The sequence below is a fragment of the Gymnodraco acuticeps genome, unplaced genomic scaffold (assembly GCF_902827175.1).
Source record: "Gymnodraco acuticeps unplaced genomic scaffold, fGymAcu1.1, whole genome shotgun sequence".
In the NCBI taxonomy this organism is placed as follows: domain Eukaryota; kingdom Metazoa; phylum Chordata; class Actinopteri; order Perciformes; family Bathydraconidae; genus Gymnodraco; species Gymnodraco acuticeps.
In genome coordinates, this window is record NW_022990238.1 from 865,608 (window position 1) to 883,552 (window position 17,945).

Genomic DNA, 17,945 nt, shown 5'->3' on the forward strand with positions numbered 1-17,945 from the left:
TAGAAATATATATAAAGAAAAGACAATTACAATTTGACAAATGGTCAGGACATGAAGAAACATTCTGAAGGAAAAAGATTATGAACCATCACCAGAGCTAACAGCTTCCTATTTAAATAAACCTCTGCCAAATTCAGATCTCCTCGTATACATCAACATGTAATAAAGTACATTTATCCATCACTGAAGAAGAGACATCATTTGAAAACCACAAAAACGTGCCGCCCACACAAGTGCTCTAAATGTAGAATAAAGACTGAATACAAACTGCACATTGCTGGAGTTTCCGAAGTGATAGCGCGACGCAATACCTACACAGGTGCAGCAACTATAAATACACCTGCCCAGCTCCTGAGCTGCAGTCCCAGGATCAGAGCCGGTCTGAGAGGAACCCTCACAATTTTAACACTCAACTTTATTTCTTTTCGCTTCCTCATGGAGGACCAGCGGTATCCCATCAGCGTGCGTTTAATTGGAGTCATGCACAAGGAGAAGACCAAAGTGAGCGCGTGGCGACTTGAACAAAAAATAATTAAGAGACCTCTTCTCTACAGTGTGATTAACATCTGCATTTGAATTTTTCCAGATGTACATGACCTCCGTGCTTTGGTCAGACCAGAGTGATATTCTAGTTTACAGGACTAATCCGGAATTTAAGAAAATGCATGTGAGTATACAGCTGGTTCATGTGTTGCGCCTGTGTGGTGTGGTTATTGGTTATTAATAACAACTCTGTTACCCATTTTCTTTATGATAGAAACTAATGAAGAAAGCTTTCCCACCTGCAAGTAAAATGAAACAATCCGACAGAATCATCCCCAGATATCGAGGTATGTATTTACAGCAGCAGTTTATGTGAGTCACAAAGTGTATTTCTGTGTTGATCCTGACTTTACGCGTCCTGTGTGCTTTCAGACAGAAGGCTGAGAAGGGGCAGCCGGGAGAAAGGCCCCACTAGGTCTCTGCTGCGACTCAAGTTTCTGCAGAAATATTGTAATGCACTTCTGAGCTGCGACCCGAGGGTCTGCCAGTCGGCAGACCTGATCCAGTTCTTCCACCCCAAAGATCAGGACCTGCAGCCGGAGTTTGCCCAGAACAGGTAGTTTAAAGCATTTCAAAAATGACATCATATAATGATATAATGCAGATGCCTTTACTCTTTTAGGAAAGTATTTTGGCATAGTACTCACCCCAAGCTAAAAGAGTGAGTGGTGACATCTTTGGCAAAAAATGTAATGACTGATATACCCTGAAGTATATCCTTTATGAGATTATATGAAACAATCAAAGAAATAAGGAAATTATTTTGTAGAATAACCAAACATTCTTGTTTCAAATTTAAATTCCGATTTGTTGCTACCAACTCCAGAAGGCTTTTCTGCGGGATTTTAGCTTTTCCAAAATGTCTAATTGAGAATATATGTTTTATTATATAAAACGTGACAAAAAGCTTAAATTGACTTTTTCATTGTAACCAGATACTTAGTGTCAACCCTAAGTAAAAACCCCATGTACAATATTATAATAGTTTGAGTAGTTAGAGTATTAAAAAAAAACAGAGGAATATGAAATAATTGCAAAATAGAACATGTAAGTTTCTCAGCAAGCATGAGGCCCTTGTTCATGTTAAATGTAAGATCTGCATCAGGAGCCTTTAAATTAAAACCTGACTAGTCCACAATCCAACAAATGTATAGTCAGTTTATTAATAGAAGTCACGATTTAGACTTTTCAATGAGCTGCTCTGCTTTTCTGCCTAATTCTTAATAATTTTGGCTCTCTACTCTTCCTCAGCATCATGATCATGCCAGCAGACGATGAAATGATCAGAGATGCAGGACAGGATCAGTGCGTGGGGAACGTGACCCAGCCGTTTGTCACCGAGACGTACAGGTGTATGGCTCCTTACGAGACCAAAGATACCAAGAACAAGCCTTTCAAAGTAGCGCTGGACGAAAAAGTCGATGTTCTCATCAAAGACAAAGCAGGTGAGCGAGCCTCAGAGTCCTGTTAATGGTTTACCTCAACAACCCATTACCGTGAGATCTGTTAAATGTGAAATCCTGTTGGTTTAGGGTGGTGGCTTGTGGAGAATGAAAGCAAGAAGATGGCCTGGTTCCCTGCCCCCTACCTGGATAAACTGGAGGATGACGATGAGGCTGAGGATGAAGATGAAATAGATGGGAATTCTGAAAGAGGTATGTGCATAAGTACAGTATAAGTTGTACCCAATCAGAACATAAGACCATCAACACACAGCTTGTATACACAGCAGTAAAGGGTTAGATACTTTTAAAAGTGAAAGTAGAAAAAGTTGGTTGTAGAAACCCTCAAAATGTCAAATTACAGATAAACGGCAAAATTATCTTGGAGTATTAAAAGTGCTCTCTATGCAGAATGGCTCATTTCACAGTGTTGTATTGAAATAGGATAGAATATTATATATTATTTTTTATCACAATTGCTCATCAAGAGGATTATAATGTTTTAGTCTGTCAGTGTGGAACTAAGTTAGATACTTTGTGTGTTATTGGGTAAAGCAGCAGCTTTTTACTGCATTATATCATGCAAGCACAGATGGTTTTTTTTTGTAAAAAGGAAATATAAAGTATATGTGTCAAATACATGTAAGGGGATACACATTTCATAATTTCCTTTTTAAAGTGCTGTGCACAGTTAGAGAGTAAAATGGAAAAACTCAAAAATACAAATATGTAAAAACTGTACTTTACTATAGTACTTATGTGGATGAACATTGTTGGTTATGTAAGTAAAGGTGCAACAAAGCACTGTATTAAAGAAATGTCTTTCACTCCAGGAATGCTATACAATGCAGTCAAGAACTACAAGGCCACCAAGGATGACGAGATAACCGTGGACATCGGTGCTGTGGTGGAAGTCCTGCAGAAGTCTGACAACGGCTGGTGGTTCGTCAGGTATTTAACACTGAACATTTAAACATCGTCCAGTGTACTAGATTTAGATTGGAACCAACTTAAATACACTGCTTGTCAGAAAACCTAGGGTGGCTTTTGAGTAACGTAAACTCTCAGAAGACCCTTTCTGGAGCATGTTGGTTTGTCTGTTCTGGGCTCCTGTAGAAACAATTAAGGTGCAAACGTAATGGAAGAGTGCATTCCTTTTCCCCCTAAATTCAACGCACTGGTCCTCTAAATAATTTATGAAAAGTGTGTGTGAAAGCTTCCTTGGAAATACTCTTGCATAACAAAATTCATTCTAATTGTAACCCTCTACATTCTCCACTTTGTCATTTTTAACAGATATAATGGTAAAGCAGGCTACATCCCCATCATGTACTTGAAGCCCTACAAACACCCTCATATCCGCATGATAGCCACCAATCAAGATCGCCGCAACTCTTCCCCGAACCAACTAATGCCGTCCCTGGATCAGCAGTCCAAAGGTCTCAGCCTCTCTCAAGGCAACCTGCTGCAACTTCCTGCCCGATCGTCCACACCCAAGATGCAACTACCACTCCTACAGCAGAAGTCAAAATCTGTTGATATCCAGCCTTATCATCCTCCTGCTGCTCCGTCTGCAGCAAGCATTACTTCTTCCACCGACGTTGACACCTCCCCCACGACCGCAAAGCCTTTCCCTTTTCCCAAAATCATGGTGGAGATGGACGGAGAAGATGAGCCTCGTCCCCTGAGCCTGCAGGCCGACAGCGAGGGGAGTCTGAGCGACAGCAGCAGCTTCAGCGATGACCTCAACAGTTCCTGGAAGAGCTCCTCATCCATCAACCTGAGCCAAAGCTACAACGAACAGGAGCTGCGTCTCAGCCGTACGCCTCCCCCCGTGGTGAGCAACCGCCTCAGCCCGACAAGTGGCCTAGAGGGGAAAATGCCCCCCAGTGTCTCTGATCCCAACCTCTACAAGGGTCCGACAACACCTAAAGTGCCCCCCAGACCGCGGGCCCAGGAGATCCTCACCCGCTGTACCACTGTCACCCGCAAGAACGCAGCCAGGCGCGGCCTGTCGCCCACACAGACTGATATATTCAGTCGATGAAGTGTGTGTTAACTTTATTTGTATAATTAAGGACTTTAGTCAAATTCAAAGTCAACTTTATTGTCAATCTTTCAGTTTGTGTGTACAGACAGAGAGATCGAAATACCGTTTCCCGCAATTTGTATTTGATTTCTGCAAATAAAACTCCCTAGTGAGGTGAGCATGTGTTCAGAATGTAACTAAGAGTAGTTTTATTATGACTACGAGGCAATGTATCAGTTGTATTGAGGTGACTGTGGGAACATTTAGTACACACATAGACAAAGGCATTCAGCATAAGCAGAAAATATATTAACACAATTATGAATCTGTAAACACTTAACATTCATAACACGCTAATTAACTCTGTTTTGAATGATTTATTTTCCATACTGGAAACCTTGTATGCATTCTGAGTGTGCTGAGTGCACAGAGAGAAAGGGAAAGAGATGTGTTCTTGTGTCTGGAGCAAAAGTAAATATTTATCTGAATTATGAACAGTATGATGTGGGCATTTTGTTTCCTGGTCAAGCATGTTTACAGCTAAATTAACTTGTATATAGTAATAGGTTGTGTCAATAACACAGAATATACTGACCATTTAAATCTTGAATGTATTTTCTTGTTACAAAAAAGCTTGGAACAAATAAAAATACTTTGGGTAAACTCTAAATGTCTTGCTTCAAGATTTTTTTTTAAGCTGTATAGCTCGCTCTGTCAGTCAGCCCACAACATTTTTCCCAACCTTCGATGGACAGAATTCCAGGATGAACTCCATTGTTTTTGATTTCGCCTATTTCTCGGTCTCTGAAGTCTTACAGGGTTTGCACTCAATTGATCCTAAAAAGTCTGCCGGGCATGGCGGCCTCGACCCGTTCTTTTTAAAGATTGCAGCTCAGATTATAGCACAACCAGTAACTGATATTTTTAATCTCTCCCTGTCCACTCACACACTGCCAGCTGTGTGGAAGCAAGGTCTGGTATCGCCCCTCTTGAAAGCTGGTGATCCCACGGAGTTGAATAACTATCGTCCTATCTCAAATCTTTCTGTGTTATCAAAGATTCTTGAGTCCCTAGTTTCTACTCAGCTAAAACTTTTTTTAAATTCACACAACATCCTTAACCCTATGCAATCTGGATTCAGATCAAAGCACAGTACTGTGACTGCCAGTCTGAAAGTCTTACACGATATTAAGGCTGCTTTGGATAAAAAATCTGTTTGTGTTGCATTGTTTATTGACCTAGCCAAAGCATTTGACATTGTAGATCACCACATTATGTCTAATGTTATGTTGATGTCTCGTTTCGGTCATAATCCCATTTGCTGGTTTCAGAGTTATCTAACCGACCGTACTCAATGCGTCAGGTTGGGTAGTACTGTCTCGGACCCTGTCAACTTGGAGAAGGGAGTTCCACAGGGCTCTATTTTGGGGCCCTTGCTCTTTTTATTATATGTAAACAATATTTGTAATCAGATGCAATTTTCTACCTATCATATGTATGCTGATGACACTATTGTATATTCATGTGCTCCTTCTCTGGATATGGCCGTTTCCAATTTAAAATCTGATTTTATCACGCTGCAGCATGCACTTCTTGATTCCAAATGGCTATTGAACAGTAAAAAAAAACAAAGCAATGCTTTTTGCTCCTCTTGCCTCTCCATTGGCACCCTTGATGGCGTCTCTGTTGAGTTTTTCGATACCTACTACAAATATCTGGGCTCTTATCCTAGGTGCACATCCAACACATCGTTTATGATCGCAAGGAGAAAATCCACCCAAATCCACCCAAATGGCCTCAGAAGAGGTTTTTTTTGCTAAATCTGTCTAAAAATGTCAAATATCACTTGTTTTGCATCAATCTTGATACAGGGTACTTATTATATGTTGTACTTTGGATTCCTAAAGCTTTTGGTCTACTAACCCATCATCCAAGGTTAGTTTTCACCATGGGCGTAGGAAGCATCCTGAATGTGGGGGGGGCATTTTTAACGGGGGGTGTGGGGTCCTCCCCCCAAAAATAAAATAGATTTCCTGTATTCTGGTGCATTTTAACAGGTGGTTTGATACTTTTATGTGGCTATGAGGAAAATGATGGGTACATTTTGTCATTTCATCCAGTAGTAAAGAAAGGAAACATATTTGATTATTAATTCAGAGCCGTCTTTGAATTAATAAAAAGCAGTTTAAATGCCCATTTTTTGTACATTTACAACAATAAATATGTGTGAGTGCATTGAGAGATATTGTTGTGGAGAGTCATTTATATATAAAACGCAAAATACATTTGTGAATCCTTCTGTGAGCATTTATTAATATTGAGACTGATCTGACTCCATACAGATGTTAAGTTCACCTAGGAATGGTATTATTGACTTAAATGTTCAAATAAATGTTGCTCTTCTGTCTATATTGGTCATATGATGCCCCTTGACTGAAATGTTTCCTGTTCAATATCCCCACTGATTTACTTAAAATTCTGGGATGAGAGTCCACATCAGAATTTACTCTAAACTGTCATTTCCCTTTCATCACTCACCTCAGCAATGGACCTCTCTCCACTGTCCCTGTGTTCTGCCTCTGACTCACTCTCAAGCGCCTATGTCAAGAGAGGTGGTGAAGTGATAATTATTTATTGAGCAGTAGCCTATACTCTTTCACATTGAATCATAACAAGTCATACTGAATGTAAATACAACTGACTGTAAAGTAAGTCCCAGTCTGTGACATTGGACATTTTGAAGACTCAAAGTAGCAGTAGGTAGAATATTAGCTAGTCTATGTAATGTGCACAGAAAATAAATACACACAAAAAGCTTCTGAATGATAAGAAGTATAATTAAAACATAATGCACATTATCATTTTGAGAGAGAGTACCGAAGTTAAAGAACTCAGAAAATAATCTCTTATCGAACTAAGGCTCCAGTAAAACACACTGACTCCGTCTCTACATGGACATCAGTAAGCCGTTTATGAGTATTATCCCGGTTATTCATGTTCCCTGTTTACATGATAAATACTAGTAACCTGGCATTTCGATGCCTTTTCTCAGCTAAACTATTCAGTATTTGTATCTCTCTATCATGACATAAAGACGAAACTCCTCTCCAGAAGTGAGACGCCGCCACCGCCATCACTGTTAACTGATTAACTGCTACCAGCCAGTGGCGGTTCTACGGGGTGGCATGGGGTGGCAGCTGCCACCTCAGAAAAATGCCTTGCCAACCCAGCTGCCACCCCAGTTGGCAGCTTTGTTTTGAAAGAAAAGTTGTGGCTCATCGGACATTTATGAGAGAAAATCTCTAATGTCCGAGTGCAAGTGAATGCAGCACAAGACGCGCCTTGTAACCCCTCCTCCGGCCCTGGCGCGAGCCTGGAAATATGATTGGCGGCGATTTCATTTGAACAGGGGGACAGCGCAAAACGAGAAGCATTTCAGATCCAAGTAGACAGAAGGAATGAGGTATTTGCGGTCTACAATGACAGAGAAGAGCCTGTCAAGTTTGGCTGTAAGGCAAGGCAAGGCAAGTTTATTTATATAGCACTTTTTTGTACGCGACAATTAAAAGTGCTTTACAAAACAAATTAAAATACTTTTTAGGAATACATACAGTAAAAACACATATATAATGGCCTTTTACAACAGGCATTACAAAGCAAAGATAATAAAATAATAAAATAAACACCACAGGTATACAATACATGTTTAAAAGGCATACTGTAGTGGAAATATGAGCAGCTCAATTAAAAGCAGCCAAAGAGATATCTTTTTAGTCTCGATTTAAAAATAGTAAGCGTTTCTGCGGATGTGCATTATTTGGGTAGTTTGTTCCAGATTGTCGGGGCATAATAGCTAAATGCTGCCTCTCCATGTTTTGTTTTTACTCTCGGAACCGATAGCAGACCCGTCCCAGAAGACCTGAGGTACCTTGATGTCTCGTAATTATGTAGGAGTTCAACAATATACTTTGGTCCTAAACCATGTAATGATTTAAAAACTAGCAATAGTACTTTAAAATCAATTCTTTGGCCGACTCGAAGCCACTGTAGAGATTTCAGAACCGGACTGATGTGATCCACTCTTTTAATGTTAGTGAGGACACGTGCAGCAGCGTTCTGAATCAGCTGCAGTTTTCTGATGGATTTGTTTGTCAGCCCTGTGAATACACTATTGCAGTAGTCGAGTCTACTGAAAATAAAAGCATGGACAAGCTTTTCTAAGTCCTGTTGTGACATTAGTTTTTTAAACCTCGATATGTTCTTCAGGCTGTACTCAGCATTGAATCAAAATGCACCATAGCTTTAAATCTTAATCAGTTTGTGAGGCGATTTGCTGATCAAGATGGTAATCGCCACATTCAGCTGTTATAGGCATGCCAACTTGATGCACTGCTCACGGATGACTCAATGAGCATAACAAACTGTTAAAATGATGACCTTACGTGTGTAAATATATTTTTTTCTTTGAGGGGGTCTGCCCCCAAAAAACAGTTTGAAGTCCTGAGAAAGTCAAATAAGACGGTGTGTAAAACTACACTGCCCAGCCAACAGAAAGTAACCACTTTGATTTAACTAGGCCAGTAGGTAAGGACTTTCCACTGGATAATAACAGCAGCGATGTATATGTTTTAGCTGAATACACGTTTTTTAACCCTAACTGATACAGTTAGTCACTTCTTTAATGTGTGTTCTTTCTGATGTAAAGTCAAGGTTGTAACTGTTTGCAATGAAGTCGTGGGGCGCTGAACTGTTCTTTTGATTCTTTTGATTTATGATAGTAATTACTTGTCTTTCAAATTTGAAGGAGGGTGAGCAAGCATCTTGAGGAACATTCATCATTAACTCCTCCAAAAAATATAGTTTATTTAATAATAACACTGAATATGTGAATCATAACAGTGATTGACAGCTGATAGGAATAATATGATTGTTAATAGTATCATATTAATTTAGACAAACATCGAAGAGACAGTTAATTAATGTACTTATTGCAGCAGTCTGCATAGATTTGGTACCCCTGCTGGTCTAAGAGTGAAACCAACTCATTCAGTTATTGTTCAGTTAAAATTACGTCTGCCACCTTATATATTTATATTTAAAGGTGGGGTAGGTAATTTTGGAGAAACCAGCTCGAGTGCGCTAGAATTTGAAAATACACAGCCGGAAAAAATCTGCCACGTCCTACAGAGCCCCTCCTCCAACACACGAACGCGCACATGACCAATGAGGGCACGAGATAAGGTTGTGCACAGATGGAAGGCTGACAGGCAGGTAGGCCATCCAGTTATTTTAGCCGGGCCGGCTAACATGATTGGTCGTGCTTTTTACAGTACCACGGCTTCCACAGATGACATTTTTTAATGGATTTTTTGTCAAAGCACTTAAGATATTCATTGCTATCGGGATGTTAAGAGCATTCCATGGAATATAACAAAAAGTGTATCTCGAGCCGATTTCTCAAACTTACCTACCCGACCTTTAGGATTTACTGATGTGCCACAATAATGTCACCTATGTTATTGAGTTAAAATAAATATTGTGGCTTTCCAAGTTAACATTGATTGATATGACTGCGATTAAATCAACATATACTTCTGCCAGGGGATGCCACCCCTGAAATTCTCCTGCCACCCTCTTGCCACCCCATGAATATTTGTCTAGATCCGCCCCTGCTACCAGCTGATGACTGACTTTCCTCTTCTTTGAATTTGTTTTTCTTATGTCCATGTTGTCTGGGGGAGAAAACATATCAAACCAAGAGATCATCAGCTTTGATTTTCGCTGTATTAACCATTTCCTGAACATTTGGTGTGTGTGTGCCTTACCTCCGCTACCGGCACCTATGGAGTCAGATTTGGGTAAATATTCTAGCGCGTAAAACAAGCTACTCACGAGCGGAAAATGTGCTTTTACACGCGCATAAAATGACCCTCGCGCGCAGATTAAACCCCCGCGAGCGGCTCTGCGACAGCCCTCTTGCTCGCTCGCGGGAGTACAGCCTCGCGGAGTCTGTCTACGCGCGCGTGAAAAGTTTCTGGCACTTTGGGGCGGAGCCACTGGACTTTGATTGACAGCTGCCAGGAAACCCGGAGTTGCCAGGTTTGATAAATGCCTGAACTACCAAGAGCCGAGGAGTGACGGCAGCAAAATCAGTTGGACGAGATTGAATGGTAAAGTTGTCCATAAAAAAACTATTATATTCGTAAAGTGTACAGCTAATATATATATATATATATATATATATATATATATATATATATATATATATAATATATATATATATATATATATTAGGGCTGTCAAGTTAATGCGTTAATAACGCGTTAACGCAAAAACGCCACTAATTATTTTAACGCGATTAACGCATGTGTATTTTTATTCCTCTGCCACCCCGTAGTTTCAGAGCGCATCGAGTTTAAAATACCATCTACAAGCTGATGCTGACAGCCCCGCTCCTGCCGCCCGCTTGTGGCAGACCACACTTCCACGCTCACCGGCAGGCACCGACTGGCTGTTGGGAGGACCGGGAGGGTGTGTGTATGTGTGGCCCGAGCGAGCGAGAGAGAGACCTTACGTGCATTGTTGTTGTTAGCATCTGGTGCTAGCTAGCTGCGCTAACGGATATGGAGCTGTTTAAATGAAAACAGAGGAGCGACATTTCGCCACAACTGCGCCGAGCACTTGACTTTATGCAGGAAGCCAGACAGTGGGGCATTGTACGAAAAGTCAGCACACTCAGCACGGATAGTGCGCAACATGATTGCAGCGTCCAGGCAGCTCCCGTTCGAGCATATGCCTTGAGTTGCACATAGCTCCAACGATCCATCACACACACACACTCACACACGCACACGCGCGCACACACACACACACACACCATTTGTATTGTATTATTGTATGAGAGAGGTTCCAGGTTGAATTGAGGCGAATATTTGTAATGTTCAGAGGTTGTTGTGTTTAATATTCATGAGAATATTTGTCATTGTTCAAATGATAATAAACATTAGCATAAAGCATATTTGTCCACTCATATGTTGATAAGAGTATTAAAAACTTGAAAAATATTCCTCTAAGGTACATTTAGAACAGATCAAAAATGTGCGATTAATTTGCGATTAATCGCGATTAACTATGGACAATCATGCGATTAATCGCGATTAAATATTTTAATCGACTGACAGCCCTAATATATATATATATATATATATATATATAAATTGATTTTATATAAAACAATATATTTTTGAGTGGGCTGTATCTGTCAAAAATTGCATATATATATATATATATATATATATATAAATATAATTGGTTGTAAAAATTGTTTTTTTTATTTGCTTGATACAAAAGGACATTCTTTATAACCAATTACTTTATTATCACGCATTTGTAATATTTGTATGCTAGAACTGTTGTATTCTTTTTGAAAAATAAAAAATAAATAGCTTGTCATTCATTTTTATCCTTAATTATCCATCCAACACTGAAAAGGTGGTCCTTGTGAAGAATCTCATCACTATATTCCCTCAGCTGAAAGTCATTTACAACAATAGATGCTGAAGATTAAGTTTGTTTTAACCAAGGTATAAGGTTTTTTTAGGTGTGATTTTATGAATTATCTATTCTGTCAACATTTGATGAATTAGAAAAATATTAATATTTTTAAATGTTAACAATTATTTTCTTAATGACATATTGTGCTAATGAATCCTTGTAAATAAATGTCCAATGAATGTATTCTTGCATTCAATTTTTTTAATAAAAACCATATCCACCACCTGGTACTTCCAGTAATCGTCATTGACACACAATGTGCAGATATAACACAATCAAATGTTAATACTGGTTAAAGAAATATAACACAAAATGTGCAGAAATAACAAATGAGTGTGTTCATCTTGGTTACACATTTATGACACACAATGTGTAAAATGTGCACATTGTGTGTTAGGGGCATGTAACACATTTTGTGTGTAAACATGATTTACACATAAATAAACACAACACGTGTTGTCCCTGAGCACACTGTAGGTGTGTTGAAATTCAACACATGTTGTGTCATTTTTGACACATCCCTTCTAAGAGTGTACAGCAGATAGCTAGCCATTTTCGACAGATACAGCCCACTCAAAAATATATTGTGTTATATAAAATACAATTTTATATATATATATATATATGCAATTTTCGACAGATACAGCCCACTCAAAAATATATTGTGTTATATAAAATTAATTTATATATATATATGCAATTTTCGACAGATACAGCCCACTCAAAAATATATTGTTTTATATAAAATTAATTTGTATATAGATATATATATATATTAGCTGTACACTTTACGAATATAATAGTTTTTTATGGACAACTTTACCATTCAATATCGTCCAACTGATTTTGCTGCCGTCACTCCTCGGCTCTTGGTAGTTCAGGCATTTATCAAACCTGGCAACTCCGGGTTTCCTGGCAGCTGTCAATCAAAGTCCAGTGGCTCCGCCCCAAAGTGCCAGAAACAAAGCATTTGAAAAAGGAAAGCACAGAGTAATGACACATTTAGATTTTGGAATTCCCACCTGTTGTTAGCAATAGGCTGATGATTAACCAGGAAGACACATTCAGGAAAGAGTCATTTCTAGTAATAAGAAAATTAGCTGAGGACCAATGAATGTGGATCGTGTTTGGCGTACGTGCATGCTGCAGCCAACAAAGAGGAAGGAAACATTATTTCGACAAAATAGAAAGGAAAGACATGTGGACAAATATGAGCAATAACTTCCTCATGTAGCTCAAACAATGCATGCCTGCTATTTTAAGAACCGATTATTTTCTTACTGTTACACTGAAGCATTTGACTATTAATGAATAGTTCAGCTAGCACTAAGACAACTAAGAGAATTCTTTATGTGATTGATATGACTAAAAATGAACAGATGGGAGCTAGAAATATATGTAAAGAAAAGACAATTACAATTTGACAAATGGTCAGGACATGAAGAAACATTCTGAAGGAAAAAGATTATGAACCATCACCAGAGCTAACAGCTTCCTATTTAAATAAACCTCTGCCAAATTCAGATCTCCTCGTATACATCAACATGTAATAAAGTACATTTCTCCATCACTGAAGAAGAGACATCATTTGAAAACCACAAAAACGTGCCGCCCACACAAGTGCTCTAAATGTAGAATAAAGACTGTGAATACAAACTGCACATTGCTGGAGTTTCCGAAGTGATAGCGCGACGCAATACCTGCACAGGTGCAGCAACTATAAATACACCTGCCCAGCTCCTGAGCTGCAGTCCCAGGATCAGAGCCGGTCTGAGAGGAACCCTCACAATTTTAACACTCAACTTTATTTCTTTTCGCTTCCTCATGGAGGACCAGCGGTATCCCATCAGCGTGCGTTTAATTGGAGTCATGCACAAGGAGAAGACCAAAGTGAGCGCGTGGCGACTTGAACAAAAAATAATTAAGAGACCTCTTCTCTACAGTGTGATTAACATCTGCATTTGAATTTTTCCAGATGTACATGACCTCCGTGCTTTGGTCAGACCAGAGTGATATTCTAGTTTACAGGACTAATCCGGAATTTAAGAAAATGCATGTGAGTATACAGCTGGTTCATGTGTTGCGCCTGTGTGGTGTGGTTATTGGTTATTAATAACAACTCTGTTACCCATTTTCTTTATGATAGAAACTAATGAAGAAAGCTTTCCCACCTGCAAGTAAAATGAAACAATCCGACAGAATCATCCCCAGATATCGAGGTATGTATTTACAGCAGCAGTTTATGTGAGTCACAAAGTGTATTTCTGTGTTGATCCTGACTTTACGCGTCCTGTGTGCTTTCAGACAGAAGGCTGAGAAGGGGCAGCCGGGAGAAAGGCCCCACTAGGTCTCTGCTGCGACTCAAGTTTCTGCAGAAATATTGTAATGCACTTCTGAGCTGCGACCCGAGGGTCTGCCAGTCGGCAGACCTGATCCAGTTCTTCCACCCCAAAGATCAGGACCTGCAGCCGGAGTTTGCCCAGAACAGGTAGTTTAAAGCATTTCAAAAATGAAATGATATCTAATAACCAAACATTCTTGTTTCAAATTTAAATTCCGATTTGTTGCTACCAACTCCAGAAGGCTTTTCTGCGGGATTTTAGCTTTTCCAAAATGTCTAATTGAGAATATATGTTTTATTATATAAAACGTGACAAAAAGCTTAAATTGACTTTTTCATTGTAACCAGATACTTAGTGTCAACCCTAAGTAAAAACCCCATGTACAATATTATAATAGTTTGAGTAGTTAGAGTATTAAAAAAAAACAGAGGAATATGAAATAATTGCAAAATAGAACATGTAAGTTTCTCAGCAAGCATGAGGCCCTTGTTCATGTTAAATGTAAGATCTGCATCAGGAGCCTTTAAATTAAAACCTGACTAGTCCACAATCCAACAAATGTATAGTCAGTTTATTAATAGAAGTCACGATTTAGACTTTTCAATGAGCTGCTCTGCTTTTCTGCCTAATTCTTAATAATTTTGGCTCTCTACTCTTCCTCAGCATCATGATCATGCCAGCAGACGATGAAATGATCAGAGATGCAGGACAGGATCAGTGCGTGGGGAACGTGACCCAGCCGTTTGTCACCGAGACGTACAGGTGTGTGGCTCCTTACGAGACCAAAGATACCAAGAACAAGCCTTTCAAAGTAGCGCTGGACGAAAAAGTCGATGTTCTCATCAAAGACAAAGCAGGTGAGCGAGCCTCAGAGTCCTGTTAATGGTTTACCTCAACAACCCATTACCGTGAGATCTGTTAAATGTGAAATCCTGTTGGTTTAGGGTGGTGGCTTGTGGAGAATGAAAGCAAGAAGATGGCCTGGTTCCCTGCCCCCTACCTGGATAAACTGGAGGATGACGATGAGGCTGAGGATGAAGATGAAATAGATGGGAATTCTGAAAGAGGTATGTGCATAAGTACAGTATAAGTTGTACCCAATCAGAACATAAGACCATCAACACACAGCTTGTATACACAGCAGTAAAGGGTTAGATACTTTTAAAAGTGAAAGTAGAAAAAGTTGGTTGTAGAAACCCTCAAAATGTCAAATTACAGATAAACGGCAAAATTATCTTGGAGTATTAAAAGTGCTCTCTATGCAGAATGGCTCATTTCACAGTGTTGTATTGAAATAGGATAGAATATTATATATTATTTTTTATCACAATTGCTCATCAAGAGGATTATAATGTTTTAGTCTGTCAGTGTGGAACTAAGTTTAGATACTTTGTGTGTTATTGGGTAAAGCAGCAGCTTTTTACTGCATTATATCATGCAAGCACAGATGGTTTTTTTTTGTAAAAAGGAAATATAAAGTATATGTGTCAAATACATGTAAGGGGATACACATTTCATAATTTCCTTTTTAAAGTGCTGTGCACAGTTAGAGAGTAAAATGGAAAAACTCAAAAATACAAATATGTAAAAACTGTACTTTACTATAGTACTTATGTGGATGAACATTGTTGGTTATGTAAGTAAAGGTGCAACAAAGCACTGTATTAAAGAAATGTCTTTCACTCCAGGAATGCTATACAATGCAGTCAAGAACTACAAGGCCACCAAGGATGACGAGATAACCGTGGACATCGGTGCTGTGGTGGAAGTCCTGCAGAAGTCTGACAACGGCTGGTGGTTCGTCAGGTAAACATCATCCAGTGTACTAGATTTAGATTGGAACCAACTTAAATACACTGCTTGTCAGAAAACCTAGGGTGGCTTTTGAGTAACGTAAACTCTCAGAAGACCCTTTCTGGAGCATGTTGGTTTGTCTGTTCTGGGCTCCTGTAGAAACAATTAAGGTGCAAACGTAATGGAAGAGTGCATTCCTTTTCCCCCTAAATTCAACGCACTGGTCCTCTAAATAATTTATGAAAAGTGTGTGTGAAAGCTTCCTTGGAAATACTCTTGCATAACAAAATTCATTCTAATTGTAACCCTCTACATTCTCCACTTTGTCATTTTTAACAGATATAATGGTAAAGCAGGCTACATCCCCATCATGTACTTGAAGCCCTACAAACACCCTCATATCCGCATGATAGCCACCAATCAAGATCGCCGCAACTCTTCCCCGAACCAACTAATGCCGTCCCTGGATCAGCAGTCCAAAGGTCTCAGCCTCTCTCAAGGCAACCTGCTGCAACTTCCTGTCCGATCGTCCACACCCAAGATGCAACTACCACTCCTACAGCAGAAGTCAAAATCTGTTGATATCCAGCCTTATCATCCTCCTGCTGCTCCGTCTGCAGCAAGCATTACTTCTTCCACCGACGTTGACACCTCCCCCACGACCGCAAAGCCTTTCCCTTTCCCCAAAATCATGGTGGAGATGGACGGAGAAGATGAGCCTCGTCCCCTGAGCCTGCAGGCCGACAGCGAGGGGAGTCTGAGCGACAGCAGCAGCTTCAGCGATGACCTCAACAGTTCCTGGAAGAGCTCCTCATCCATCAACCTGAGCCAAAGCTACAACGAACAGGAGCTGCGTCTCAGCCGTACGCCTCCCCCCGTGGTGAGCAACCGCCTCAGCCCGACAAGTGGCCTAGAGGGGAAAATGCCCCCCAGTGTCTCTGATCCCAACCTCTACAAGGGTCCGACAACACCTAAAGTGCCCCCCAGACCGCGGGCCCAGGACATCCTCACCCGCTGTACCACTGTCACCCGCAAGAACGCAGCCAGGCGCGGCCTGTCGCCCACACAGACTGATATATTCAGTCGATGAAATGTGTGTTAACTTTATTTGTATAATTAAGGACTTTAGTCAAATTCAAAGTCAACTTTATTGTCAATCTTTCAGTTTGTGTGTACAGACAAAGAGATCGAAATACCGTTTCCCGCAATTTGTATTTGATTTCTGCAAATAAAACTCCCTAGTGAGGTGAGCATGTGTTCAGAATGTAAGAGTAGTTTTATTATGACTACGAGGCAATATATCAGTTGTATTGAGGTGACTGTGGGAACATTTAGTACACACATAGACAAAGGCATTCAACATAAGCAGAAAATATATTAACACAATTATGAATCTGTAAACACTTAACATTCATAACACGCTAATTAACTCTGTTTTGAATGATTTATTTTCCATACTGGAAACCTTGTATGCATTCTGAGTGTGCTGAGTGCACAGAGAGAAAGGGAAAGAGATGTGTTCTTGTGTCTGGAGCAAAAGTAAATATGTATCTGAATTATGAACAGTATGATGTGGGCATTTTGTTTCCTGGTCAAGCATGTTTACAGCTAAATTAACTTGTATATAGTAATAGGTTGTGTCAATAACACAGAATATACTGACCATTTAAATCTTGAATGTATTTTCTTGTTACAAAAAAGCTTGGAACAAATAAAAATACTTTGGGTAAACTCTAAATGTCTTGCTTCAAGATTTTTTTTTAAGCTGTATAGCTCGCTCTGTCAGTCAGCCCACAACATTTTTCCCAACCTTCGATGGACAGAATTCCAGGATGAACTCCACTGTTTTTGATTTCGCGTATTTCTCGGTCTCTGAAGTCTTACAGGGTTTGCACTCAATTGATCCTAAAAAGTCTGCCGGGCATGGCGGCCTCGACCCGTTCTTTTTAAAGATTGCAGCTCAGATTATAGCACAACCAGTAACTGATATTTGTAATCTCTCCCTGTCCACTCACACACTGCCAGCTGTGTGGAAGCAAGGTCTGGTATCGCCCCTCTTGAAAGCTGGTGATCCCACGGAGTTGAATAACTATCGTCCTATCTCAAATCTTTCTGTGTTATCAAAGATTCTTGAGTCCCTAGTTTCTACTCAGCTAAAACTTTTTTTAAATTCACACAACATCCTTAACCCTATGCAATCTGGATTCAGATCAAAGCACAGTACTGTGACTGCCAGTCTGA

The 17,945-nt window shown here is 39.8% G+C and overlaps 2 protein-coding genes across 2 annotated transcripts; both read left to right on the plus strand.

Moving 5' to 3' along the window:
* The first annotated feature begins 367 nt into the window (after positions 1-367).
* Positions 368-4,684, plus strand: LOC117548535 (NADPH oxidase organizer 1-like). Its single transcript, XM_034219893.1, has 8 exons — positions 368-501; positions 587-667; positions 758-830; positions 916-1,099; positions 1,795-1,988; positions 2,076-2,198; positions 2,819-2,936; positions 3,282-4,684. Exons 1-8 carry the CDS (start codon positions 436-438, stop codon positions 4,030-4,032), a joined length of 1,590 nt encoding a protein of 529 aa, XP_034075784.1. The 5' UTR covers positions 368-435; the 3' UTR covers positions 4,033-4,684.
* Positions 4,685-13,251: 8,567 nt separating this feature from the next.
* On the plus strand, positions 13,252-17,442 carry LOC117548544 (NADPH oxidase organizer 1-like). The gene is made up of 8 exons (XM_034219907.1): positions 13,252-13,458; positions 13,544-13,624; positions 13,715-13,787; positions 13,873-14,056; positions 14,574-14,767; positions 14,855-14,977; positions 15,599-15,716; positions 16,044-17,442. The coding sequence occupies exons 1-8, from the start codon at positions 13,393-13,395 to the stop codon at positions 16,792-16,794; spliced, it is 1,590 nt and encodes a 529-aa protein (XP_034075798.1). The 5' UTR covers positions 13,252-13,392; the 3' UTR covers positions 16,795-17,442.
* Positions 17,443-17,945: the final 503 nt, after the last annotated feature.